This window comes from Electrona antarctica, assembly GCF_951216825.1.
Source record: "Electrona antarctica genome assembly, chromosome: 7".
Taxonomy (NCBI): Eukaryota; Metazoa; Chordata; class Actinopteri; order Myctophiformes; family Myctophidae; genus Electrona; species Electrona antarctica.
Genome location: NC_136812.1, coordinates 43,268,730 through 43,295,825, shown reverse-complemented (window position 1 = coordinate 43,295,825; position 27,096 = coordinate 43,268,730). Strand labels below are relative to the sequence as shown.

Below are 27,096 nucleotides of genomic sequence, written 5' to 3'. Positions count from 1 at the left end.
GTTTGCTTTCATCAAAATAATTCACTGACCTGAACTACAGTAAGTCACTGCAGTGTGGTTGCTTAATTCATTTGTTGTACATAGAATATACAAAGACAAGTATATTTTCTGTAAGTCCGTCTGTGAGTCTGTTTGGGCTTAGGACTGATCACATGTTTTATATATATTTTTTTTTAAAAGGAAAAAACAGAACATTGTGATAAATTATAATAAGTTATATATTATATATAATATATAATATATATATATAAAATAAAACTTGAATGATGTCATAGCTGAGTATTTACATTTTTCAATATTTTTGTATTATGATATTCACCGTCTTATATGTGAAAAGGCTAGTGCACTATAATTCACATGTTACATGTTTATAATGTGATGAGTGGCATTTCTATTTTTGTCATTTTAATTTGATTGCAAACTAGATTTCTCTTGTGGAAAACATTTATAGCTGTTGTGAATTCAACGGATAAATAATGATTCAATACTGTGCGAATGCATTTCAGACCTAGGCCTGAACCATCAGAAAACCTACGAGTACAAATATGAGGGAGTGGTGAATTTTGGACGAGGCAGGCCAAACCTTGCTGAGTCAGGAGTGAGACTGATGTGCAAGGTCAAGATCATTGGTGTCTCTGCACAACTCTTCATGCTTCAGGTAGGAGCTTCCTCATTATTCATACTAAAGCAATAGCTTTCAAAGTAATAAAAGTTAAAGGGATATTTCACTTTCAACTTTTTGGTCATTTTATCATCTACTCAGGCTTATGTGAACACCCCAGACAGTTTTTAAGTTGCTTCAGTCAGTATTTAGATATTTGATATTCATTTTAGCTGCCCCACCCCCTTCCTATACAAACCCAACTTAAAACTCCATTTGAACCATGATAGATTAATCGAGAACACCCGACCTATTTTCTGGTGACGATAATGTCCTTCTAATACGTGAGGGGGGCGTGGTTTTTCATTTCGTTTTAATAATTCTTTTTGATTTTGTGAGCGACGCTGGAGGAGGTTCTTTTCCTAATTAATTTTTACTAACTAATTATTAAAAATAAATGAAAACAGTAAATGAAAAAACACAGCCCCCTCATGTATTAGAAGGATAATATCAGTCAAGTTTTAAGTTATAATGGGTTTGTATAGGAAGGGGGCGGGGCAGCAAAAATGAATATCAAATATCTAATTACTGAATCAAGCAACTTAAGAACTGCTCGGGGTGTTCACATAAGCCTGAGTAGTCGTTAAAATGACCAAAAGTGAAATATCCCTTTAACATTTCATACTTTTGTGATTATTTTTTTTACTTGGGGAATATTGAATTTGCATGGGCAAAATAATAAACCTGTAACTCGTAATTTATTGACGTTTCGATTCAAGGCTCTTCATCTGGTCAAACTTGAGAAGTGTGTACCTCATCCACTTTTATAAAGCTACTTTTAACGCCTAAATGTTTTCTAAACATTCCTTAATGTTCTAATGTCCTACTGCATTTCTGTATATTGCCTGTTCTATCTTTTTATTATTATAAACTGTTATGATTATGGCGTGCACTGCATTTGTTTTTATTCTTTGTGAAGCACTTTGTAACCCTGTTTTGAAAGGTGCTATATAAATAAAGGTTTATTATTATTATTAAATAGACACACACTTCCCAAGTTTGATCCGATGAAGAGTCTCGAAACGTTGTCAATAAATTACCCTGGAGCAGATGAGTGTGAGGGTTTTTTCTTTTTCTTATGTAATTTTCCAACCCAGCACCTCAACTAAGTGATGTGCGTATTCTATTAGTTTACATGGGCAACATACAGTACAATTTGGTCTGGAGATTTGATTTAGTACTAAACCTTCTAGTCAACATATCTAACTAATAAATAAAATAGAAATGTACCAGTTACTGCATATCTAAATTATGCATTCATTTTCAACTACAGTAGATCATCTTTTAAACACGTCAGTTATGTATATAATGTGGAATATTATGTCCCCTGTTTAAAAGGTTTCAGATGTAGCCTTCGCGGAGTTCAATGGCTTCCCTAAGAAGAATGCCTTTGAGGCCTCTCCAAAGCTCACAAAACGCCTGGCTGCCCAGCTTGTCAAGCCCTTCGTGTTCGAGTATGCCCACGGACATGTCGACAACATCCGCGCTCCTGCTGATGTCTCTGACACCATTGTCAACATCGTGAGAGGCATACTTGGCTTCTTCCAAGTCACTGTCAAGACCAACCAAAGAGTCTATGAGTTGGAGGAGGTACAGTACAGTATATGATAAAGTTCCTATATTAGACATGTGACCAAATTTGACTGAGGGACTGCCATTGTATTTTTTTGAATTTTCATTTTTTTCATGTCATATGAAAGCAGGGAATCATAGCCTCAAATTGGCATATTGGTTGTTCAGTTTGACCCACCAGTTTTGGAGATATGGCTTATAGAGTAATGTCTTGCAGAAAACAGTGAGTTGAGAAAACAGGCTTGAAAGGTTCACTTCTGTGGTCTCTAACATTACACCTAGCTACATGTTTAGGCATTTATTTCATATTTACATGTCGATTTCAGCTCTGACACTTATTTCAGACATGCTCTAGTATGTGAAAAGTCTGCCTGTGCTATTAACTCATTCAAAAAAGTTGTTCTCCTCTGGTGAAAAGCTGGAATTTGCACGATGGCAGGCTCTCAGTCAAATCTGGTCACACAATTAAATACTTTTTTACAGATATTACAGAAAATACCAAATACAATATAACAAAAGATGCAATTATATTATACTGTAATCAGTGTACTGTATAATCCTAACCCTTTATCTGAGAAAAATGTAGGATATGTCTGTGTCTGCAGATTAGCATCCATGGAATATGCCAGAGTAACTACATAGTTGAGGACAACAACAACAAAACAACAAAGGTCATGACCATCACTCAAGTTGTCGATGTCAGTAACTGCCGCAAGAAGGCAGCAATCTACAGAGGAATGGCCAATGCCGTAGTTGACAAAATATCCAGTGAGGTCAGTCTATTTCACCCATTATAGTTATAATGTAGTACGCCTGTGAAGCATGATTTATACTGGTATACAGATCTACAAACTTGTGAGTTGTGAGCCTATTCGGTGCACAACATCATGCACAAAGTATACATATCAGGCATGATTCTGTGAATGAGACAAAAGCGCCAATAGTCCTAGTTGCTTATGTCTCCCATAACAGAGAGGTGAATCGATCATTTCCACTGTAAGATATATCTACACAGTCAAAGCAACAGCAGAGGGAGGACTTCTCACCAAGGCGAACGCCCTGGAGCAACAGCACTTCACCCCCTTCAACGTGAAGGGTGGCACCTTCAAGATGCAAGCAACGTAGGACAAACAAAATGTGTGCATACAGTATTGTTTCTATTGCTCTTTATAGTTTTCTACAAAATGGCAACTGTGTATGGTTCATGTGCTTGTCTCACAGGAAGGAAATAGAGCTGCTTGGTGTGAACGACACCGTTGTTAACCCCACCGTTGGTACAGCACTGGTGAACAAGGGCAACCTGGTTTACAAGTTTGTCATCAGTGATGCCAATATCCCCATTGTGATGCAGAATATAGCAGACCCTGCTCTGAAGGTACTGATGATATTTTGGCTTTGTTTACAATAGTAATTGCGTAGTAATAGGAATTGAGTAAGGACTCAAGTCCTCCGTCAGCTTACAATAATAATAAAGTGGTAGCATGTTGAATAATCTTGAGTGCAGAGTGCCAAAAATACTTTCAATGAAGCAGGACATAATGCAAGAAGAAAATGCTGTGTAAATTGTAAATATATATAGGGCTGGGTAATATATATCTATCTATAAATGCATGCTCTGTCTGTGTGTGTGTAATCTACGTAACTCGAGAACCGTTCGCCCCACAGACTTCAAATTCGACACACAGTGGCCGGTGTCGAGTCGGTCGGACCGACGGTTGTCCAGAACCGCCCCAAAACGGCCTCTGCCTGGGCTCTAGACAGGGCCCCTGCCCGGGGTCCATATATGGAGCTGGCCTGTTCTGACATCATTCTGACGTCTGCATAGACTCAATATTTAGGCATGCCTGACAAAGAACTCCATATATAGGCATAAACGGGACACAGACATAATATCTGGGTGGGGCATCCATTTCACCCAACAGCCACCACTGTAGAGGCTCCAACGGGCACCGCTCTAGTCTTCCGTCACCCAGGCCGATGCGTGCACGCGACCTCACCCTTAATGGCGAGGTTGCTTCTCGCCCTCAGGGCGTCTTACTGGTATATACGAATAGTTACAGTAGTACAATAGTACAATAGTTATAGTTACAATAGCCTTTGACTAGCTCACAGGCTACAGTATTTGCTATTTTTGAGAATGTTTGAAACATAAAAAAGAAATTTGATAGAACAACATATCGTCACAATATCGCAAAACATATTGTGATATTTGATTTTGTCCTCATCACCGAGCTCAAGCAATTATAGAGAACCAGGGCTGGGCAATCTCAGATGATCAATCTCAATTTATAGCATACAAAATAATGAAAACAGCCATGGTGGGACAAGCACACTAAGAACGAGGTTAATGGTCTGCATTTCTATATTAATCTATTGCTGCAGACAGTAGGTAAATTCAGAGCATATGGCAAGAGGGCATGGCGCACGCACCCACCCACACAGTGTACACACTACAGGTGGCCTTACACTAGCCGATAATCGGGCATTTTTTGACGCTCGGGGGGTGCCCGACTCAATCGATCTGCTCGGGGCGCGATCGGGATCGACCCGATCAACATCAAGCATGTTTGATATTTGCTCTGCCCCGCTCCGATTATCCTGTAGTGTGTGGTGCTATCAGATTTCAGATTGAAAAGAATCGGCTAGTGTAAGGCCACCTTTAAGGCCTATTCATAGTACAATTTTCGGTGAAGAAGTGACCACCGAAAACTACAACATGACACGCCGCACATCTCTGTTTTTACTAACCACTGTTTCGGTGGTCACCTCTCTAAACACAGAGGGTTTATCCACGTTGTTGCTTCAGTGTGAAAGGCTATAGTTCTTACCTTGATTTTCTTCTTGCTTCTTTCATCATGGTATCCATAACGGTGCAGATTTGTCTACATCTCGTCATCATGGCCCTAGAGAATTGTTTTTATTTTAGTCAAATATTATGTTAGCTAGATTGTATAATGCCAATGTTATTACTTGCGCAAGCAGAGCACGCAAGTACTGTAATCGGCTGGGTATGTCAGTGGTGTCCACCGGCCAATAGGGGACCACCATTGTTAATGACGTACCGGTAACTAAGGTACGTTTGGTGATCGGCTGGGTATGTATGTATGTATGTATGTATGTATGTATGTATGTATGTATGTATGTATGTATGTATGTATGTATGTATGTATGTATGTATGTATGTTGGCGTAAGATTGGTGGTCCCTTATTGGCTGTTGATGGTGACGTAACTGAGGTACGTTTCAAAGTTGGTATAAGGTCAATAACGGGTCTAAAGGATTTAGAACAGCAGTTGTAATAGACATTAGTTAGTAGCAGTACTTGCGTGCTCTGCTTGCGCACAAGTAGGCCATGTATGGCCTACTTGTGTGCAAGGCACAAGTTGGCACCTCGACAGAGTGCATTTCTGGTTGTTGTTTTTTACTTTATTTTATTGAACTCACACATGGTATTGTGAGATTAAATGGTGTTGTAAAACAAAATTAATAAAAATGTGTCATATTTCTTCCCACAGGCTGTAGAAATGATCAAGCGTCTGGCTGAAGCTAATATTTACCAGGTTGACGGTGCATCAACAGAGGACATCATTAAAGTGTATCAGCTCCTACGCATGGTCCCCTTTGAAGGCCTGGAGGCCATGTGGAAGCAGCTGAAAGGACATGATGAACACAGGTGAGCTCAATTCATCCTCAATTTAAGATCACTTATACCTCTTAGACAACGTGCCACTCTAAATGTTTTTACACACCAGCGAATTGGCGATGCGAATAAACAACCTGAAAATGTGAAATATTTGACCGGCGCATTTTGACACGTCTGCCTAATACACATCTAAATGTGATGTGTATATGCGATTAATCTCCTCTCCTCCTCCTGCTTCTGATTATTCACCACTCCACTCCTCCTGCTTCTTTATAAATGGGTCATTTGTGGTCCACGGCTGCCCACCCATGGCGTCTAAAATAGAATTATAAATACATGCAGAGATGCAATGCAGTTTTTAGTTGACCAACGTTTGGCGGAGCCCGTTGGTGGCTGTTGCTGGCACACAAGTGCAAGTGCACCAACAGCTCTGGAGATTAATAACGTGGAGGTAGTCAAGAGGCGAGGGTGAAGTGGGCTCTCGGTCCCGACCTCGCAGTGAGCTGCGGGCCGGCTGCTGCTCTGTTCACAATCACGGCAGATATGTTCACAACAACTGTGCGGTACATTTTTAATACACGCAAAATTCGACAGCAGAGCGAATAAATAACAGCCGCATTCTCGCTCCATGGAAATTTGTCGCCGATGTCAGTGCAAGTTTGCATTGACTTTAACAGGTTTTAAATAAAAAGTGTATTATTCGCACGAAAACATTGTGTCACTAATTCGCCGGTGTGTAAAGACCTTAATGCCGCATATGCCCAGCAACAAATTTTATTTTACAAGTGAAACAAAAGACACTTTTTGGGGATTCACATAACTCAGTCTAAGTCATCCCAGCCTGAGTTGTACCCTGTAAAACAACAATTAGGGCACTATAAAACGTCAAAGTGGTCCTGATCTGTGTGTACTGTGTACAGTGTTTGACATGAGGAGCCAGATATGTACATGTCCAGCAGAAGGTTATCCTACATTTCATCCAGTAGTTTGAGACAAGAGGCATACTTGTATTTGTAGAATGTAAAGATGATGTCACAGACCTGTGGAACTTCTAACTCTAAAAATAACACGGTGCTGCTGGAAATGACATTTTGTTGGAGCTCCTGTCTGCCAAATGTTGCCAGTGCACAGAAACCTCCGTACACGCCACGGCTACGTTACTGGCAGACAGAAGCTCTGGAAAATCACTGTGGTGGAAGGAGGCTAGTAGGAAGCACGCAAGCCTGGCTCTGCTTTGAGCAGAGAATGAGCCATTCGACTGTGCAATTGGTCAGTCTTATCTTCAGCTCACTACAATGCTAACTGTAACTGTAATGTAGTGAGTGACTACATTACAGTGACTACATTAGTGACTACATTACAGTTAATTAATGTCCTCTTAGCATTTAAATCATAATGCCAATTGCGTGAATACTAAAGGCTCATACATAGTCTGGATTTTCGGTGGTTAGGTGACCACCGAACTACAACATGACGTCACGAGCCGCGGTGAAGAGCAAACCACCGCCACCGCTCCAGCCCTTCTCTCTGTTTTTACTCACCACCGCTCAACGTTATTCCAGCTCCGGTGCGGTGGTCACCTCACCACCGAAAATCCAGACTATGAATAGGCCTTAAGGGATGCTTTCATTGCTCATGGTGTGCAACTGTGCACATTGAACCAATCAATGAGTCAACCACTACACTAGGCTATTTCTCAATGTAGAAGAGTAATAGACCAATTAATGAATTACCCATGTATTTCACACAGTACAGGAGTAATATACTGTACGGAAAAAAGTGTTTGACTTGTTTTTTGTTTAGTTTTTTTTAGATTGCTTGCTCTTTTTGGGGGTTTGTATGCATATACCGAGTCAAGATTTAAATCTGTGCAAGCATTTCTATACAATCCATGGTATTACCTTTTCCCTGTGGTTGGTTAGGCGCTGGTTTCTAGACATGATCGCTGAAGTCAACGACGACAGAATCCTGAGGTTCCTGGGGCTGAGGTTCACGACTGGAGACTTGACCCCCACTGAAGCTGGAGAGACTGTTCTGGTAGCGTTCAACCATCTGCAGGCAGTCCCCGACTTGGTTGAAAAGGCCAAAGTGAGCTCTAAGAAGACATTTGCACAGTATATAGAAACATGTTACCATATTACCATAGTTTTTTTTTCCCCAGATAGAAAGAAGTGACAAAATAGTTAACAGATATCTTTGTCTTTCTTTAGGACATCGTTTGGGGCATCCCCTTTGGGGCGTCCTATGCATGGCATGAGTGGCATTTGTGGCACACTGCGGTGCTTTCATATGGCTCTCTGGTGAACAAACTCTGTGCCAATTCTGCACCATGCCCATCGGCCGCTGTCCAGGTAATTAAACATATACATTTCTTTCAATCAGGCTGTCTGAAATACTGTTCATGAACCATGATGAATGACATTATTAGTTATAAACATGTCTGGATTGGGTTGGAAGGATATACTCACTGTAGAGGTTGAGTGTAAACTTATACTCTACTGTACTGGTGAACTACTAACTACACTACAGTACTGCACTAGGTTTGGCCTCCCCTTTGGCAGTGGTGTAATGTACTCAACTCAAGTGTACACTTTGATATTCCATGGAATGTAAAGTGCATTATAAATAAAATCCATTATTATTATTATTATTATTATTAGTAGTAGTAGTAGTAGTAGGCCTACAATTTTTAAGTAGTTTTACTTTCTTCAGTAGCCTATTTACAATTTTCCATAATGTTACTTCTACCCCACTACATCTCAGAGAAAATGTTGTACTTTGACTCTACAATTATATGAAAACTTTAGTTAATACTTTACCAGCAATGCTGGCCAGTATAGGCCAGCATTTAATATAATTATAATTTTTGAATTTATTGTCATAAAATACTTAATCAATGTTCCTAACTTTGCTCGAGCAAATTACCGGTAAGCAACCTGACTCATTATAGTTAATAGTTGCCACCTGGCCAGATCTTTTCAGTGGGAGGAATTTAGGAAGGTGGCAGCGGAAAATAAGTGTAGGCCTAGTAATAATATACCCTGTTGTCTTCTACGCCAAAATGGAAATATACTTAACAGTCTTGAAGACAATACAAATATTAATTAAACAAACGTTACTCACCGATCTGCTCTGCTCTTGCGGCCACTATCCCGGCGGTCCTGCATTATTCACACAGGAAATATGTATTTAAAGTGGCGCGATTCTGATCGAGGAGTTCTCTGGTCCACACAGCTGTGAGCTGTTCGATATTACTCCGCCTCGGGCATAGCCACAGGTAGTTCTCAGGTTTAAAAAAAACCCTCCACTGGAGGAAATAGTCTTTTCTTGTTTACCACAGCACAGTTTCTGTACTATCTGTAGTAGGCTATATAGTGTCAGTTTTATTTGGAATTTTAACATTATGATTGCATTGCATAATTTATTTTAGAGTAGGCTACCCATAGAGGCTACCATACAACAATTTCTATCAAACTCAAAATCATGTGGGATGTTCTGGGAAATCTACACATAGGCCTATAATAATATAATATAAAAATATCAAAAATATAATAATATAATTAGTAAAATATGGGCCTGGTGGCTGCGTTCAATGGAGAAGTGGCGCCATGTGGTTCCTAAAGCATATCACTATATTTTCAGAGCTTGTGAGATCCATGCATGATGTTGTAATCTGAATCTAATCTGCCAAGTAGCTGTTGGAATTAATCACGTAAACCTTACTTTTAGTTGACCGGGGTCCCACAGAGGGCTCTCTCAGAGGTCCGCTAGTACTTCCCTCTACATTTCTTTGCCGGAAATAGCCAATCTACACAAGGGACAACAGCGCAGCTTGTAGATCTGCTATTTTCACAGAATGTTATAGTTCTAGAATAGGGAGGGTTCAAGTGGTTATCTCTGAACAGCATCAGCCAAAATGACAGTGACGAATTGTTATTATCTGCTTACTGTCCATGCATATGCTATTGTGATGTAGCCTCTGTTGGACATGGCCAAGGCTGGCCTGAAGAACCGCTCGGAGCAGGACATGGTCCTTGCTCTCAAAGCCATAGGGAATGCAGGTCACCCAGGCAGCCTTAAGACCATCATGCGCTTCCTCCCTGGAGTGGCTGCCAACCCTGTGGAACTCCCCCCTCGTGTGCTGAGTGCTGCTGTGCAGTCTATGAGGCTTGTAGCTGCCAGAGACCCTCATAATGTAAGAACACTGTCAAACTGTAATCACCAACTTTATTATACCATCACTTTTCTATTTCAATGTGCATGGTGCAAGATCACTACTGGAGAATCAACTGTCCCAATAATGAATTGATTCGAATGTGTGAAAGATACACAAAGATTAGAAAAAGTGCTGAAAATGTTGTTTAATATAGCGGTTTAGTTGACTAGTACTGTATGTCAACCTGTGATTAGAAATAATACATTTCTATAGTCAATAATAATGCCATAGTCCTGTTCTTCCATATATAATGTGTCATGATGATTTGGTCCATGGTCTGAAAAATGTTAGGTTAGTGTAAAGTTAGAATTAGATTTAGGCTTACTTATAATGTGCAGACCAAAGGCCCATGCACCACACAATGACGATTTAATGCATTTTTTCATCAAATTGTTGGGGGGGACGCTGCACAATCAACCGTAGACTAGTTGTGCTGGATTTCTTCTCATTACTGTGCTCTTGTTTCTAGGTCCAGGATATTACCTTGAGCCTGTTTGTGCAGTCCGAGCTTCCTGCTGAGATACGCATGCTTGCATTCATGATCCTGTTTGAAACCAAGCCCCCACTGGCCCTGGTGTCCACAGTGGCTGCATTCTTACAGGAGGAGAACAACCAGCATGTTGCTAGTTTTGCGTATTCTCTCATGAGGGGCTTGGCACAATCAAGCACTCCTGACAATCACTTCCTGTAAGCTTGAAAATGCAACTGACTGATATTTTACATTCTTTTCATGAGTGATTTAATACTATCACAGGAGGAGCAGGAGAGAATTAAATCCCAGGGACAGACAAGAGTCAAAACACTGGACATAAAGTCACTCTAAAGTCACATGAAGGCTTGGTAGCCAAAACATAGCACACCTCGGACACAACGGACTGACAAGGAACAGAAACACAAGGGAGCATCTAGACACAAGGCTTAACGTGACACTAGTGAACATTGGGCAACAGGGTAGGTTAGAACTGCAGTTCTCAAAGTGGGGTCCAGGGACCCTCAATGTTCGTTGAGTGGATTCCAAATGACCCTTACGGCAGAGATTAAAATAGCGTGCATTTTGCGTCCCAAAACGTAGTTTATAGTTAAGGGACGCAATAAAACAACGACCTCTGCATCCACGGGATGCACTATTGTACTACTGTACTGTTTTTTATTCTAGTTTATTTTTGCTAGCTTTAGTTATAATAATCATTTCTTCTTCTGTTTTCTACATGAATATAACCACATTATAACAGTATAAAATGAAATGGGAGTTAAATGCTTCAATTTGTCGTTGAAGTGGAACTCATGAAATGTCCCTGGGACTCATCTAAAAGACCATCCCTGCATCCCGGGACTCATTACATTGAAAACCTATTTACATCACTGTTACAGTGCGAGTGTGTAGACATGGAACCAAACAGCAAACGGTCCATGCATTCTTCAGTCCATTTACTCTCAGAATTATGGGGATCCTTGAGATTAAAAGTTTTGAGAACCACTAGGTTAGAGGGAATGAGCTGAGAAGAGCAGACGATGACAGTTACTGTATGAGTCTGGCTACAAATCTTTGTCATTAACTTTTCTTTTTTGCCCTCAGCTCAACAGCCTGCAGTGTAGCTGTGAAGATCCTGGCCCCTAAATTTGGCCGTCTCAGCTATCGGTACAGCAAAGCTGTTCATCTGGATTGGTTTAACGGTATGTTCAAATGAATGAACCATAGAGTGGAGCATAATATGCTATACTAGTTCAAGTCAGTTTCAGGATTTCTCACAAGTCATTTTATGACCATTTAAATGTCTTTTTCAATCAAGACAACTTCTTAGTTGGCACAGCCACAGAGATCTTCATGTTGAGGAGTGCCACAAGCATCTTACCAACAGAGATCATGATGAAAGGAAAATTCCATTTCATTGGAAGAATTGTGCAGCTTTTGGAGGTACAGTAGAGCTCAGTAACCATATTATACAGTAACATTATGTAAGTTATGTCTAAGTTAATGTGTCTACCATCTGTGACATATGACTTATCTATTTACAATTCATTTTAAAGTTTGGTATCCGTGCTGAAGGAATCAAAGAACTGTTTGATGGCCTCATGGCTGGACTCAAAGGAGGAGATCTCAGCTTCAGTGATTTGCAAGATATTATCCATCTGGTATGCAATTCTACACAAAACATTTTTCATATAAATATAATTATAAAAGTGCTATTTTATAAGTGCTATAACAAATTTTCAAAGGAAGAAAAAAAATCTATCAGAAAAACGTATTTGCTTAATTGATAATTTGTTGATAATTTTTTGTTTGGGTGACTGATAAAGTTGTGCCATTTTCAGCTACAAGCATGGGAGCAGTTTCCGGAAGACAAGCATCTCCTGTCTGTCTTTGTACGGGCCTTTGGACAAGAGATGTTATTTGCTGATTTGAACAAAAAGTCCATTGACAATGTCATTAAGGTGAGACAAAGGTTTGCTCTCACAATGGATCTGAGACCGTACTCATCCCAGTTATTTTGTTGTATTGAGACTTGGAACTAATATTGAACAAAACGTAACCCCTATGACACATGCTACACACTTTCCAATGTGGTTAGCTATAACCTACTGTCTGTAGGCACTAAGGCTGGGTGGTATCAATATCGTGACCCGACTTTAGGAGATAATGTTGTAAAATAGCCTAAATACTTTTCTAAAGGCCTTAATTAAAAGGCTGCATACAGTAAAGACATAATTGTTCATGATGAGTGAAATGAACAATGAATGCCTCTACATGTTTGGTCATCATATCCAATCCGCATGACTAATTACCGTAAATATTGGAGGTATTAATTTGGTCAATAGCAGCTGCAGCTCGCCGAATGCGAAAGAAAATAAAATCTTGGGTACCGAGGCTACTGCAGCTCTAATAGGATCCATACTTCCAGTTGTTATAAGTGACTTTGGGATTTCTTCTGGATGGACACAAATATTGGTACTGTAGTTAGAAGTTGCGTTGTGTTATTATGATTTTGCTTGATTCTCTGCTGAAATCGAACAGCTCTGATAGGAACGGAAGATGATAAGTAGCCTATATCGTGTATTAGAAAACAGGCCAGTTACTAATAATGGTCAGTTTCTACAGTGAGGTCAGTTCTGAAAGGTCAATATGTATTATGCTTAATTGTTTAAAATGTTTCAATTCGGCCTTCAGTAAGTCACGCTGCTCAAACAACACACAATGTTAATTATTGAAAAACATTAAGACAATTACAACTTTAGGAACAGAACATGAATACACATTCATGTGAATATAAAGTCTATGGCCAGTGGTTTTCAACCTGTGATTCGGGAACCCCAGGGGGGTCCTCACATGATTTTTGGGGGATCCCCCCATATGACAGTGAACACAGTGTCACAATTTCAAATATTATTTTGGGCAGTCACAGCTAAAAAAGATTGAGCCACTGCAGTAGGCTACTGTACATGTCTGTAAGGTCACATATTTTATTTATCCTGACATGTCATTGATCAACTGTTTGCAGGCTTACAATACTAATTATTCTGCAGTCAAAGGAAGCCCAGTGTGGGGTATGATAGAAGACCTACAGAGGGGCATTGCATGGCACAAGACCAAGGCACTGCTGATCCTGGAGACTCGATATATCCAAGCCACCACCCTGGGTTTCCCACTGGAGATCAGTAAATACTTGCAGTCTGTCAATGCCATCACAGTCAATGGTAATGCTTCAAATTCCAAGACAAGAAACAAATCCCCAAAGATATTGTAGAAACAATATTAACTGATTTGGGAAAATCTGACCTGGACCAATCTTGACTATTTCTTCTGTTTCCGTATAGCCAAGGCCACAATCAATCCTCCGGTGAAAGAGAATCTGGGTCAGCTTATGGATTCAGAAATTCTTTTGGAGACAGATGGTTTCATTGGGTAATTATATTCAATGTTCTGCCACTGTGTTGTGTGGCATTATTTGTATTGTGTCATTATGTGAAAGCAGTGCTCTTAAACCATGTTTTGTGTAGCAGCTAATTACTTGTAGGGTAATTATTTCGTGCCTGATGTAGTGCCCGGCTAACCACATCCTTCTCTCTTTGAGGTCCCAGGCCGTAGAGATCCACATTTCTGATGTGGTCCACCCATTTGTCACCTAGTGCCCTTCGTAGCATTCTTGTTGTGTAGACTCCATCCAGGGCCCTGGATTTATGCCTGAGGGATATGCCAAAAACATAGCTGTAACATCCTGCTATGGATTTATTCCTGAGCTGTCTTATCTGACCTCACTTGTATGTCTCTCATTAAGGTTCTGTTTGTAATACAAGCCAACATACTTGAAACAAAACATACATCCATTGTCTTTACAGTTTCACACTGGATTTGTGGGGCTTCCATGGAATCAACACAGAGCTCTTCCAGTGTGGCACAGAGTTGAAGAGTAAATTGCCAGTCGCTGTTCCATGGAAGTTTGCAACCAAGATCAACATTAGAGAAAAGAAGTTTGAACTTGACTTTCCCCCTTGCAAAAAAGATATTGAGATCATCTCACTCAGGTATGGTGTGCAATTGACAGGTTTTATATTTTTAGGCTAAATCATATAGTTTCCTTAAATGCAAATTTGAAACTAACTATTTAAACTAAGCCATGGCCTCTGGCTGTGCCTTCCCCTTCTGTGAAATGGCTTAAAAAATGGAAAGTGCAATGTGACCTAAATTTCGTCCCCCCCCTGTGGACTAGGCAGGACAGACAGACAGACAGACAGACAGACAGACAGACAGACAGACAGACAGACAGACAGACAGACAGACAGGATTTCAATTGTTTACTTATGGTACAGTATGGTTATTGGTTAATTATGGTGCAGTGATAAGCAAACAAACTAAAATACAGCCATGTTGACTTGCTGCCTTCTCTTTCCACCCCTCAGCTCCAATGTGTTTGCAGTGTCTAGGAACATTGAAGATACTGCTATGGCCAAAATGACCCCAATGATGTACAATGCCATTGACACTAAGGCCCCCCCAAGGCCCCCCCACCTGCCTGACATTAAGGCCCCCCCCCGGCCTGGTATACCTGGTATACCTGGTATACGGTCAGATGTAACTGCAGGCGGTAAACCGTCAGAAACGGTACCATTATACTTATCAGCTTATCCATAATAAAAAGAATAGAAATACAAATCTCATCAAGGTGTATATATAGGGAAATGTGAGGAATGTGATAAGAACATAAAGTATGCTCTGGTGCTTGTCCTTTATCAGATTGTTACATCACATCCCTGGAACCATCATGCCAAGATGTGTGCTGAGAGTAACATCTACGGTGCAGGCGTCTGTGTGGAGTCTGAGCTCAAGCGAGACTTTAACGAGGAGTACCCCCTGTGCTACTTCCTGGGATACACACACGTTGCGTTTAAACTTGTTCCAGGTAGGAATAGAATGAACAGTGTGAGCAATCTTGGTGTCAAGACAATATACACACAGCAAAGTCAAATAACAGATACAATGTCGGCGGCAGTCGTTCAGGAAATAGCGTCCGTCTTGGAATCTGAAGGTTCCTGGTTCGATCCCCGGCTCATTGTAGCACACAATGTGTAACGGTGTTCAGCTGTTGCTGTATGTATGAATGGATGAATGTGAGGTAAAAGACGCTATATAAATGCAGTCCATTGACCATTTAATGCACAATGTGAGAGACAAGAGAGCTGCAGTATATGAAATACAATGAAACAAACTGTACATACCCAGCCAGCAGCAGCACTCGAATACTATCACAATTATGTGATTTAATTTTTTAACTTTTTAACTTGTTCCATATCCTCTTTCAAACATCAGCCCATGCAATCAAACCTGTTGACAAAATCCACATTGAGGCAAACGCTAGACCGAACAACACACATCCAGTGAGTAGGCCACCTAGACGGAACAACACACCTAGGCCTACTAGGCCACCTAAGCAGTCTACGCACCAACTGCTGAAAACACTGCGGAGGCTTTCCGAGGTATTCATGGCTGCACTCGCATGGCTATTATCACCAGCACACCTCTTCAACCACAACTAATCAATGTTTGTGTTCTTTTACCACCATTGGTTCACAGGAAGCCATGAGGAAGATAAGTGTCTCATCTAGCAACCACACAAGCAGGGTCTTGTCTCATCAAAGCCAACACGACATACATGTAAGAGAAGTAAATTATTCCTTTATAATGCTTGGCAAAGAATGACCTGTCAGCTGTGGTTTTACTTAAGATGTTACTGTATGTCTGGCAATAAGTACCAGTAGTTTAGTCACCAAGAAAAAGCTTGAACGCCTTTGTCAACAATATTACAAGGGGAGACTTATTTTACTGAGACTAAAGTAGTTTCAACCGAGCAGCTTAATTATCCGGACTATAGGGATATTAATAGTTAATCGTTAATGGATTAATCGCCGTTAAGAAATTAGTCGGTAGTCGTTAACAATTTATAACTAATCGTAATTAATCGAAAATTATTGAATCCTTATGGAAGGAATATTATATGCCTTTTGTATTATTTCTGTATATCAGCAAAATATTTGTATGTTAGACATTGAGGGAAATTAAGATTCTCAGATGTTTTACAAAAACGCCGCTTATCAACCGGTTAATCGATCGATAACCATATAAAAACATATCAATTAACTATTAATGCATTCATCGATAATCCACATCCCTAATCCGGACACATATTCCAATTATACCGGATCATTGCTGTAGCAAAGTTGAAGTATTATGCCAGATGTCACTCCAGTCAATTTACTCCAGTTCCGAAGCAAAGTTATGACAAAGTTATATAACACTATGCCAGGACCACGCCACAACAACTCAGTGACCTGTTTGATATTTAATACTCCATCAAAGGGTATGGAGTCAACATCTGAAGCTGTGTTCGACATCAAAGCCATGGCTTTGAGTGGCAACGCGAAGCCTGATGGCTACCACACAGAGGTCTACTACATGCACGAGGGCAAGGTTCCGGTGGTTCAGATGATCGTCTCCCAGGTGGCAGATGAGGCCAACTGGAAGATGTGCACAGATGCAACAGTGGATACATGCCGGGCCAAAGTAACGGTAAATAATACAGGACAGGAAAGGACAGTGAGTTCGGGGGGGATTTTATTTATTTAGAAATAGTGGGTAGGTAATAGGTATGTCTTTTACAACGCTTACCGTAGCTTAGATTATAGGATTCAACATGCACTTTGCTCTTGCTCTATTTTATCAGCTGACCACAAACCCATGAGGGTCCTTCTGAAAGGATAAGGATAATAAGAGTCTTGACATTGCCAAAACTAACATAGTTCATATCAAATGAAATATATCATTCAAATATACAGTATGTCCCAGAGCCATACTGTTGCTTTGGGATATAACATATTGGGTCTTGGAAGTGTTATAGGCTATGCTAACAATAATAAAGAAATCTAATCAAATTAATTTCATTTAACCACCACCATAAACGGTATACTTCGTCAAATTGTACAACGAATGGCAACAAATGGCGATCTATTAGCTCAAGCTACTGCAATTTTTGATTCACCTTATGCCCAAAACAGGGTCACCATGCAGGGTGAATTCACAAACTCTTCCCGCAGGCTCTCATCCATGATGTTCTCTTGTGTCCAACAGGCCCACATGAGATGGGGAGCCGAATGCCAGACCTACAACCTGACCATGCAAGCTGGCAGGGCTGCACACCTGCCAGGCTCCAAGCCAACGGTCCAGGCCACTGTCCACTGGGCCAGGATCCCAGACCCCATGGTCGCCCTGGGCAGACGGTACAGCAGAGGGAGGGCTTTTACTTTGTATAGTTGTTCTGGGTGATTTTATTCTGAAGAGCGTTGATGAAGAGTGAAGAAGTAGGAACCATGGGAGGTGAAGAGTAAATATGGATTAAGGGAATTGCGGCTGGTGAGAAGGAGGACGGATGTGGAACGTATACACACACGTCATTCTGGATGATTGTGTTGTGATGATGAAGTTATACCACTTTCAGCCTGGCATCCCTATGTCGGGCATGTCATTATCGTTTTTTGTTACATCACATACATGGCCTAATGAACGTGTCACATCGCATCGTATACGGACGGTACTTCGTACGACAATGTATAGGGCTTACGTGGGGAGTTGGGGAGAAGAATGACAAGCAGACAGATGAAGGACGTCTACAGTATGTATGTACTACAGTTGGAGGCCATCGATATTGTCCTTTTCTTTTTGCTGAGGTTTGCGTGATCTGCGCAAAAGGACAGTTAACCCATTTTGGGCGGGAACCCCTTTTGGTGTTTTAAACTATGTTATAATTTAGCTATTGAAAAATAGCAGATCTACAAGCTCATAGCGCGCCACCGAGTGGCGCGCTACGAGCTTGTAGGTCTGCTATTTTTGATACATCGTGAAAATATTTATTTCAGAAAACTGGAGGATTTAGAAGGATTTTTTTAGGGGTCAAATGATAAGGGACAATATCGGTGGCACCCAACTGTAGTATAGATAGCAGAGGAGATGGGAAGCAGAACTTAATTTATATGCACGCATATAAAACACACGCACACACACACACACACACACACACACACACACACACACTAGTCTCGCGTAGCGATACTAATATCACTGCGTGGATGTTAGTCTCTCGTCCCTCTCAGTGTTCGATTTTTTTTCACAATGTCCCGCCCCATATTTGAATATTGGGCCCTGGTTGGTTATAGCATGGTTCCAGACGAATCTGGTTGGCCATCACCATTTCGATCGTGAAGTCCTCCCACAATCGGGAGGGGCCAGACTTAATCTGCCTGGGGCAATATGCATTGCAAAGGCAGATGAAGGCTGGCTACGCGAGGCCACACTTTTCATGAAAATCCGCTTTAAAATGGTGTGATCCTTTGTCATATAATCCAAAGAAAGTGGCCATCAACAACAAAGAGTGGAGGAGGAACGCCCCCGCTGCACGCCACCGCCGCCATTGGAATGCATTGGGCCGCAAATTCCCAGAAGCCTTTGCATGCCAGTGTGACTGAAAATGTTGCGGTGATGTCATCCGAACGCGTCACCTATCCCACTCCGATAGAAACCCCGTCTTAAAACTTAAAAACACAAATTAAACAATGAAAATGTAACTCATGTAACTCGTTATTGGGAGGGAAGCTGTTCTCCAATCAATTAACTTGTGTAACTCGTCGTGAATGGGTGCGTCGTGAAGTGCTAACTAAGTATAAATCGTGGGGTTCGTAATTCGAACCCCAACCCCAAAACGAAACCTCAAAATGTCTCATCTTATTCCTAAACCAACCTGAAATCTTTTCCAAATTGTAAGCCTAACTTCCCAAATAGTTTTTAACCATAAAACAACCATTTCTCCTGCGAGAACCAGCAGGAATCTTGTCCTCACAATGCCTATTTCTCAAATTCTACCATACTCTTGGCCCCAGTATAGTTAGTGCACACACACACACACACACACACACACACACACACACACACACACACACACACACACACACACACACGCACTCAGCGTTAACATTCCTGACAGAAAATGCACATGCATTTTATGGCTAAATGAGCTTTCTGTCTTCCCCCAGGATTGAACGATACATCCCAGGCATGGCTTACCTCCTTGGCTTCTACCAGCAAGACGGCGCAAACACCAGACAGGAGGTCTCTGCTGTTGTGGCTTGCTCGGCAGACAGCATAGACATGAAGATCAAATTACCAGAGGTGCGGGTTGGAGTACAGTATATTCTCCATCTCAATTTTTATGCATAAATCAAACTAGACTAAACTGTTAGGAAGGGACTAGTGGACAAGAGATCCAGTATAAGTCATTTTACACTTGGTTGCATGCTGAAAATAGCTGATCTACAAGCTCACAACGCGTCGCGTTGCGACGCGTTGTGAGCTTGTAGATCGGCTATTTTCAGCAAGCGTAAAAACTAAAAACACTCATTACGACGGCATCAAGGCCCGACAAAATACATTTTAGTCGACTAAATCAACTGTAGATTTAGTCGACTAAAATCTTATGACATTTAGTTGTGGCTTCCTCGGCAGACAGCATAGACATGAAGATCAAATTACCAGAGGTGCGGGTTGGAGTACAGTATATTCTCCATCTCAATCTTTATGCATAAATCCATGCTTGGCGTCGAATTGATAGTGACAGCGGTATTTACATTTTTTCCCCCTGTCATTTGCATGTGTCTTGTCATCAGTATACGCTGCAGCGCCAGGCTGTGCCCATGCCATTGGCAGTTGCCAACTTCCAGGTTGATAAGTACCCCGAAGGGGAGGATGCCTCGGACCCCATGCAGGATGCCTCGGATGTACGGTGTGAGCGGAACTATAGCGAGCGGAGTGAGCGGAACTATATTCACTAGAACTTTTTTCTGTGTAGTGTTTCTTAACCCATTTAGGACTGAGGCTGATTCTAAAAACACCTTCGAAATCCTGACCTAAGTTCTGAGAAACTTCAAATATTACAAAAAAATATATGTTTCTATACTGTACATATAGCAACAAGAATAATAATACAATAACTGCAGGGATCTCTATACAGTATGTATGTACTCTGTCTGTAATCCATGTATCTCGAGAACCAATCGAACGACCGACCCGAGGGAGTGCAGTGCCCGGCGTCGAGTCGGTCAGATAGGTGGTTGTCCAGAACCGCTAGAAAAGGCTCTGCCCGTGGCCCAAATGAGCCAATTGATTGCCATGGCAACCCCATCCTCAGCTGGATTTAGCAGACAGACGGTGACACAGACTGGGTGGACCGAGGGTGACCTTCCAATTACTAGACAGCCTCTCTACCCACTCAGCCTTGGCCCCGTAACTTTTGTTCTTGTGTGGGTGGGTGACATTTAGGGGTGCAAAGGTCTGCACACCAAAATAGCAGATCTAACAGCACAAGCTCACAATGCACATTGTGAGCTTGTAGATCTGCTATTTCCAGTACACAACACCAGCACATAGCTGCTGGTATTAATCACATTAAGTATAAATCATGATCAGGCTTTACGTGTATGCAGTTTTACAAAATATGTGTTTTCTTGCAGAAAGACATCACGAGCCAGAGGGGAGACAAAATGTACAAAAATGAGCAGGTGATATGAGGACCATAAAAGTTCCATCAGCAATTTCACTGCCTATGAATGTTCAGACTATTGTCCTTTTTTTTGTCTTTTTTTTTTCCCTCTCATTATTGTAATAATACTGCATTTTCCTTCTGACAAGCTGCTATTCTTAAGTTCAAAGCTTTTTATATTACATCAAAAAGACCCAATACTGACCACATCTATGAGTTTAGTTTAGTTTAGTTTAGTTTAGTTTAGTGTTAGTTTAGTTTAGTTTACGTGGTGTGCCACAGGGCTCAACCCTAGGCCCACTTCTATTCTCCATCTTTATTAATGATCTTCCCTCAATTTTCTCTTATACACTTCACAAACTAACCTTTCACAAACTCAGTCGACATTGCAACTACATTTTAATTATCTTGAATCATGGCTTATATCTAATAAATTACTTATCAACAAAACCAAAACAAACACTATGCTCTTCGGTACTAATCAAAACATTAAAGCACAAACTAACAATCATTCATTCAATATATCCTGTCTTGATGGTACACAACTGGACAGAGTTGAACAATGCAAATATCTTGGTCTCTGGCTCGATTCAAATGTATCATTTAAATGTCATATAGATAACATAGTCCGGAAAATCAACTTTAGTACTGGTGTTCTATATCGTAATAGAAAATGTTTTTCTTTTACAGTAAGAAAAAAACTAGTTCAACAACTCATACTACCAATTCTTGACTATGCAGATGTATCAGACTGCCACTAAAACAAACCTTCTTCCCCTGAACTCAGTATATAACCGTTTATGCAGATTTGTCCTTGACTGCCCATATTTGACCCACCACTGTACCTTGTATGAAAACCTCAACATACCATCTCCCACCTCAAGAAGACAGCAGCACTGGCTGCAGTTCATCTTCAAATGCATTCATTTCAATTATCCACAGTATTTAAAACAGCTTATGATACCATACACTTCTACACATCAACTTAGACATTGCTCACAGATTTACTTTAACATACCCACATCAGTTGGCAAAAAATCATTCATGTTCAAAGCTCCTTGTGACTGGAACAATCTACCTGTCCATATACGTTCAATAACATCTTTTCATTTGTTTAAAACTATGCTGTCCTCTCATCTTGAGACTACCTGTTCATGTTTTCACTAATCATCACTGTAATAGATCCATGATGCAATGATCCATGTGTTATGTCTACGTTATGTCCATGTTATGTGAAATGTTGTTTTGTTTTAGTTTTTAGTTTTTCCTGTTTGTTTTTGTTTATTTATGAATTGTATTGTTTTGTCTTGTCTTGTTTTGTCTGGTTGAATTGTCTGTAAAAAGTGTCTTTATGTATGAAGTGTAGCTACTTTGTGAATCGCGGACCCCCTTGAAAACGAGATGATTCATCTCAAGGGATTGTTCCTAATAAAGAAATTTCAGACAGTTTGCATTTCTCTTTAACTTTTGTTCTTGTTCTTTACTACACCCTCAGGTTTTCTCTGTTAATATGACCTCAAGTCAGGTAGCTTGGTTCTTTCTGAGTTCTTATTGAAATACTTTATAACTGTTAGTCTATTTGCTGAATACTTCAGTATCTCCATACAGCACAGTTGTGAATGATGAAATTCCTGGAAATCATCAGAGGCTTGTTTCAAATAACAATCATGTAATCTTATTCAATAAATGTGTTACTATTACAACATACAACAGTACAGATTCACTTTTTTGATGTACAGTATGGTGCAGGGGAAGTTTATAACATATCTATGACAATTTAAGTTAATTAACATTAGATTATCTCTATAACACACCAACTATACTTTTGGTTGAAATGTGCTCAGCTATACAAATACAAATTGACTTCAGTTGCTTTGACTTGCTTTATTGAAAGTATAGTATGCCCCCTCTTTATTGAAAGAGGGGGCACGGTGGCACAGTTGGTAGTGCTGTCGCCTCACAGTTAGAAGGTCCGGGGTTCAATTCCCGCTCGGGACGCTGTGGGTGCTGGCGGCGTGTTTCCTCCTCCGCGTCATCAGTGCCCATACCCGAGGCGGGGTTGGCGAAAGGGCCTTTCTGTGTGGAGTTTGCATGTTCTCCCCGTGTCCCCTAGGGTAGGTACCCTCACAAAAAACATGCAGTAATCCTGGTCTCTAAACTGCCTCCCCCTGGCCATCCGGGGCGCCTGATGGAGGGGAAAGGAACTGGTTGGAATAACGTGTTCCTTACTTCCTTCCACGCGCTACGTCCAACCAGGGAAACTCCCCCCTGTCAGGTGTAAAGGAGCAACTTGGACACTCAAGTCCGTTGCTCTCCCCATGTCCCCCATATATGGGGACTATAGGTTGGTGGAGGGTGTGTAGAGCCCAGGATCACATTAGATAATTGACACAGGGGTGAAAAATGGGTTACAAAATCGTGGGATAAAAATTATATATACAAAAAAAAACGAAAGTATACCCTTCGAATGGTAAGATTGTCAAAGTCATTGATGACATGAAAAATGCCATCTGTCACCAACCGACATGTATCCTGTCATGTGGTTGAATGTGTGTACCAAAACCAGTAGTGTTGTCAGATTTTGTGAGAAAATGTCAACCAGGTATATGAAGCCCAAAAGAAGCGAGTATAGGACACACACGTTAATCCTATATACTGAACATCGGATATTTGAAAATAACCCATCTGCTATTTTCAGATGGGGGGTCCGTGGACATATTAACCCATTTTGACCTGAGATCAGATTCTAAAAATGTCTTCTACATCCTGACAGTTTTCTGAAAAAGCTATGTTTCTATGTCAGTGGTTCTTCGATTTTTCAAAAATAGCAGATCTACAAGCTCGTAGCGCGAGCTTGTAGATCTGCTATTTTTCAATAGCTAAAGCATAACATAATGCTAACACCAAAAGGGGTTCCCGCCCAAAATGGGTTTTAACAGCACAAGGAAGCAAGCTGAAATAAGCAACTACACTTTTGACACATGCCCAAAAGACTACCAATATTTACAAGCAACTTTACAGAAAAACAAGCCCAAAGTCGCTTCTAATAAGCGGACATGGCAACACTGACCGAAACAGGCTCATGTGTACAAAGTCTGGATGACCTCTGTTTGTTTGTTTGTTTGTTTGTTTGTTAAACTGATTTAACAAGAGAGATTGCCAAGTAGCAGGAACGTGGAAATGTCACAACGTTAACTGCTGTCGCCACACACTGTTACACATAGCCTATAGCCTTCTATAAAAGTGTCTGATGTTTATGGGATGAGAGGGCAATGTTTTAACTGTAGTTTATGTAAGTTTTATGCAAATCTCATCTTGCTATGGTCTACACAGTAAAACCTACACAGACTCTAGTCTACACAGTAAAACCCTGAGGGCAGTATTATGCGTGTCTTAAGTACCAGGTCTTATTACTTAACTTAAGACCTGGAGGCGTGGTCAATGCTGTTTGGCCACTCAGAATAGCCAAATGGCATTGATCACGCCTCCATGTCTTAAGTTAAGTAATAGACTAGTTAAGTAAAGACCTGGTATACTGCCCAGAGTCTGAGGGCCCTATTATGCGTGTCTTAAGTACCAGGTCTTATGACTTAACTTAAGACCTGGAGGCGTGGTCAATGCTGTTTGGCCACTCAGAATAGCCAAATGGCATTGATCACGCCTCCAGGTCTTAAGTTAAGTAATAAGACCTGGTACTTAAGACATGCATAATAGGGCCCTGAGTGTCAATTTAACTATAAGAGAGGTATTTTTGCAAAATGAACCCATATAAGTCCATTTGATTTACTGTGTGCTGCATAGAAATGATCTAACTGTGATTTGACTCAAATAATTTGGCACTCAAAAGCCAAACCACGCCAAACCATATAGACGTTTGTGTCAAAGCAAATGCATTGTGTGTCACTCACTGGCCCCAAGATAATGACTGCACCCCGACTGAAACTGTTATAGCCTACTGAAGTACTCGCTGTCCTGCCAATGCTGATTTAGCCAGATGGAGTCCGATCAGAGTGAAGAGGCATTCTCTGAACACGATGAGCACAATTATAATGGCACCGTTATGTTCTATTTACATCTGAAGTATCCCGCGGCCTTTCCCCACTGCCACTTGATGAACTTGAATACCAGTCTGTTATGCAGTTCAATGCCAAGAACAACAGAGGAGAAGGTGGATTCAAGGATCACCCTGACCTGGTGCCAACAACGTGACGTGGTCAGGTGAAACCAAGTGGTGAGAGAAGCATTAGACTAATGCAGAGAGGAGGGCGATCTACAAATGACCTGATCCCTCTAGTGATTAGAGGGATCAGGTCATTTGTAGATCGCCCTCCTCTCTTCATTGTTGCATGCTGTCTGATAGCTACAGCCTCGTTAACCCATTCAAGCCTGACGTCGACATTTTCTGGAAGATTTGAGGCACATTTTAACGATTTTTCAAAAATAGCAGACCTACAAGTTCATAGTGCGCCACTCGGTGGCGCGCTATGAGCTTGTAGATCTGCTATTTTTCAATAGCTAAATTATAACAATGTTTGTAACCACCAAAAGGGGTTCCCGCTCAAAATGGGTTAAGGGAGACTGTCAGCCGAGCTAAAAGCCATCAGAATATTGCCGCTAATTAAAGCATGGATGCAGACATTTATGTCTAATTGTAGCTATTATGCAATCTTTTTCTGCACAGCACACTATGACTGGAAGCCACTTATTTCACTGGAACAAAGAAGGGTCATGATGAGTGAAAAGCTTTATTCCAGAATGAGGAATATCTAATTATAATTTGAAATAAAGTGGCTTACAAACACTGTCTGATGGCGATGAAAGGTAAAGCAAGGACAGTTTGTGATTGTTGTGTTGTTGCACGAAATGAGTTGCAACACAAGAATTTTAAACTCTCTGCTGCCGAAATTTAATTACAATTTGGATAGGACTACACATTAAACTCTTATGTTGTTTGTCTAATAGCAAACAGTACAAATATATACTGTTGTTGGAACAAGTCATAAAGAATACCTAATACTCATTGTCCTTGGTCATTCAGTGTTCCGTTTAGCTGTGTATACTGTATGTATTGCAGTTTGAGCACTAGAGGACAGTGTTTACCAGAACACCGTCTGGCACAAAGAAAAAACGACAGCTTTGTTTATTCAGTTCACAGGGCCATGCAGGGGATATTGATGTTTACAAGGAAAGTAAATATCACACTTTGGTGGAAAACCTGAACCACTGGACTGCAGGTGGCCTGCAGCTTGGCCAAGTAGTGGACAGAGTGACTGGCTTGTAAACGGAAGGTCATACATTTGATCCCCGTATCAGTTTTTGACAATTCATAGGATAGGAAAATGTATCACAATGTTGATGTGCTTTATTGTAAGAACAGCTGGGCAGAGATGGCACGGCACAACATCTATATTAATCCTTATGTGATTACAGTGTGCAAGGGATGGAAATAACCTTGTCTAACTAATACCACTGGAGTTCAATTATGGTTTTATGTCCAAAATAGTCACATTCAGAGGATATGCAAATTTGTGTACACAAGAACAAGGCTCCTCTGGGAACTATGCCCAGCATGGGAGCTGTTAATTGTGTCAAATCTCAGCTGGCGCATATTGCTGATCGGAAGGCAACTTTTGGTTATGTTTTAGGGGAAGTTTGTGGAAGTGTGCACACTAACTTGGGAAATGCAATGCTTCTCAACATTTGATACACATTTTGGAGATTGTTGGAGTTATAATGTAGAAGAAGACCTTGTTGGAGGTAGGTACAGTATATGGATGGATTTATTTTACCAAGCCTTTACCAAGCCACAAGCTCTGATGTAGAAACCTAATTGGGACATAAGAAATGTGGGTGAGCGGTAGCACTTATAGAAGGCTCAGAGTCATCAAACCACACCACACCTGTTCATAACACTATACTCAACAACACAA

The 27,096-nt window shown here is 40.9% G+C and overlaps 1 protein-coding gene across 1 annotated transcript; it reads left to right on the top strand.

Annotated features, from left to right (window-relative positions):
* The first annotated feature begins 565 nt into the window (after positions 1-565).
* On the top strand, positions 566-22,603 carry vtg3 (vitellogenin 3, phosvitinless). Its single transcript, XM_079505533.1, has 26 exons — positions 566-658; positions 2,000-2,251; positions 2,839-3,006; positions 3,206-3,354; positions 3,455-3,608; positions 5,748-5,905; positions 7,798-7,963; positions 8,086-8,226; positions 9,852-10,070; positions 10,561-10,778; positions 11,668-11,765; positions 11,882-12,006; positions 12,120-12,224; positions 12,405-12,524; positions 13,589-13,784; positions 13,905-13,992; positions 14,427-14,612; positions 14,988-15,189; positions 15,322-15,487; positions 15,895-16,061; positions 16,159-16,239; positions 16,942-17,151; positions 17,710-17,858; positions 19,665-19,800; positions 20,295-20,436; positions 21,138-22,603. Exons 1-26 carry the CDS (start codon positions 608-610, stop codon positions 21,179-21,181), a joined length of 3,891 nt encoding a protein of 1,296 aa, XP_079361659.1. The 5' UTR covers positions 566-607; the 3' UTR covers positions 21,182-22,603.
* Positions 22,604-27,096: the final 4,493 nt, after the last annotated feature.

Coding starts and splice junctions, on each gene's coding strand:
- vtg3 (XM_079505533.1), top strand. CDS start 608: ATGTGCAAGGTCAAGATCATTGGTGTCTCTGCACAACTCTTCATGCTT. Junction 2,252..2,838: donor GAGTCTATGAGTTGGAGGAG/GTACAGTACAGT, acceptor CTGTGTCTGCAG/ATTAGCATCCATGGAATATG. Junction 16,240..16,941: donor AAAGCCAACACGACATACAT/GTAAGAGAAGTA, acceptor ACTCCATCAAAG/GGTATGGAGTCAACATCTGA.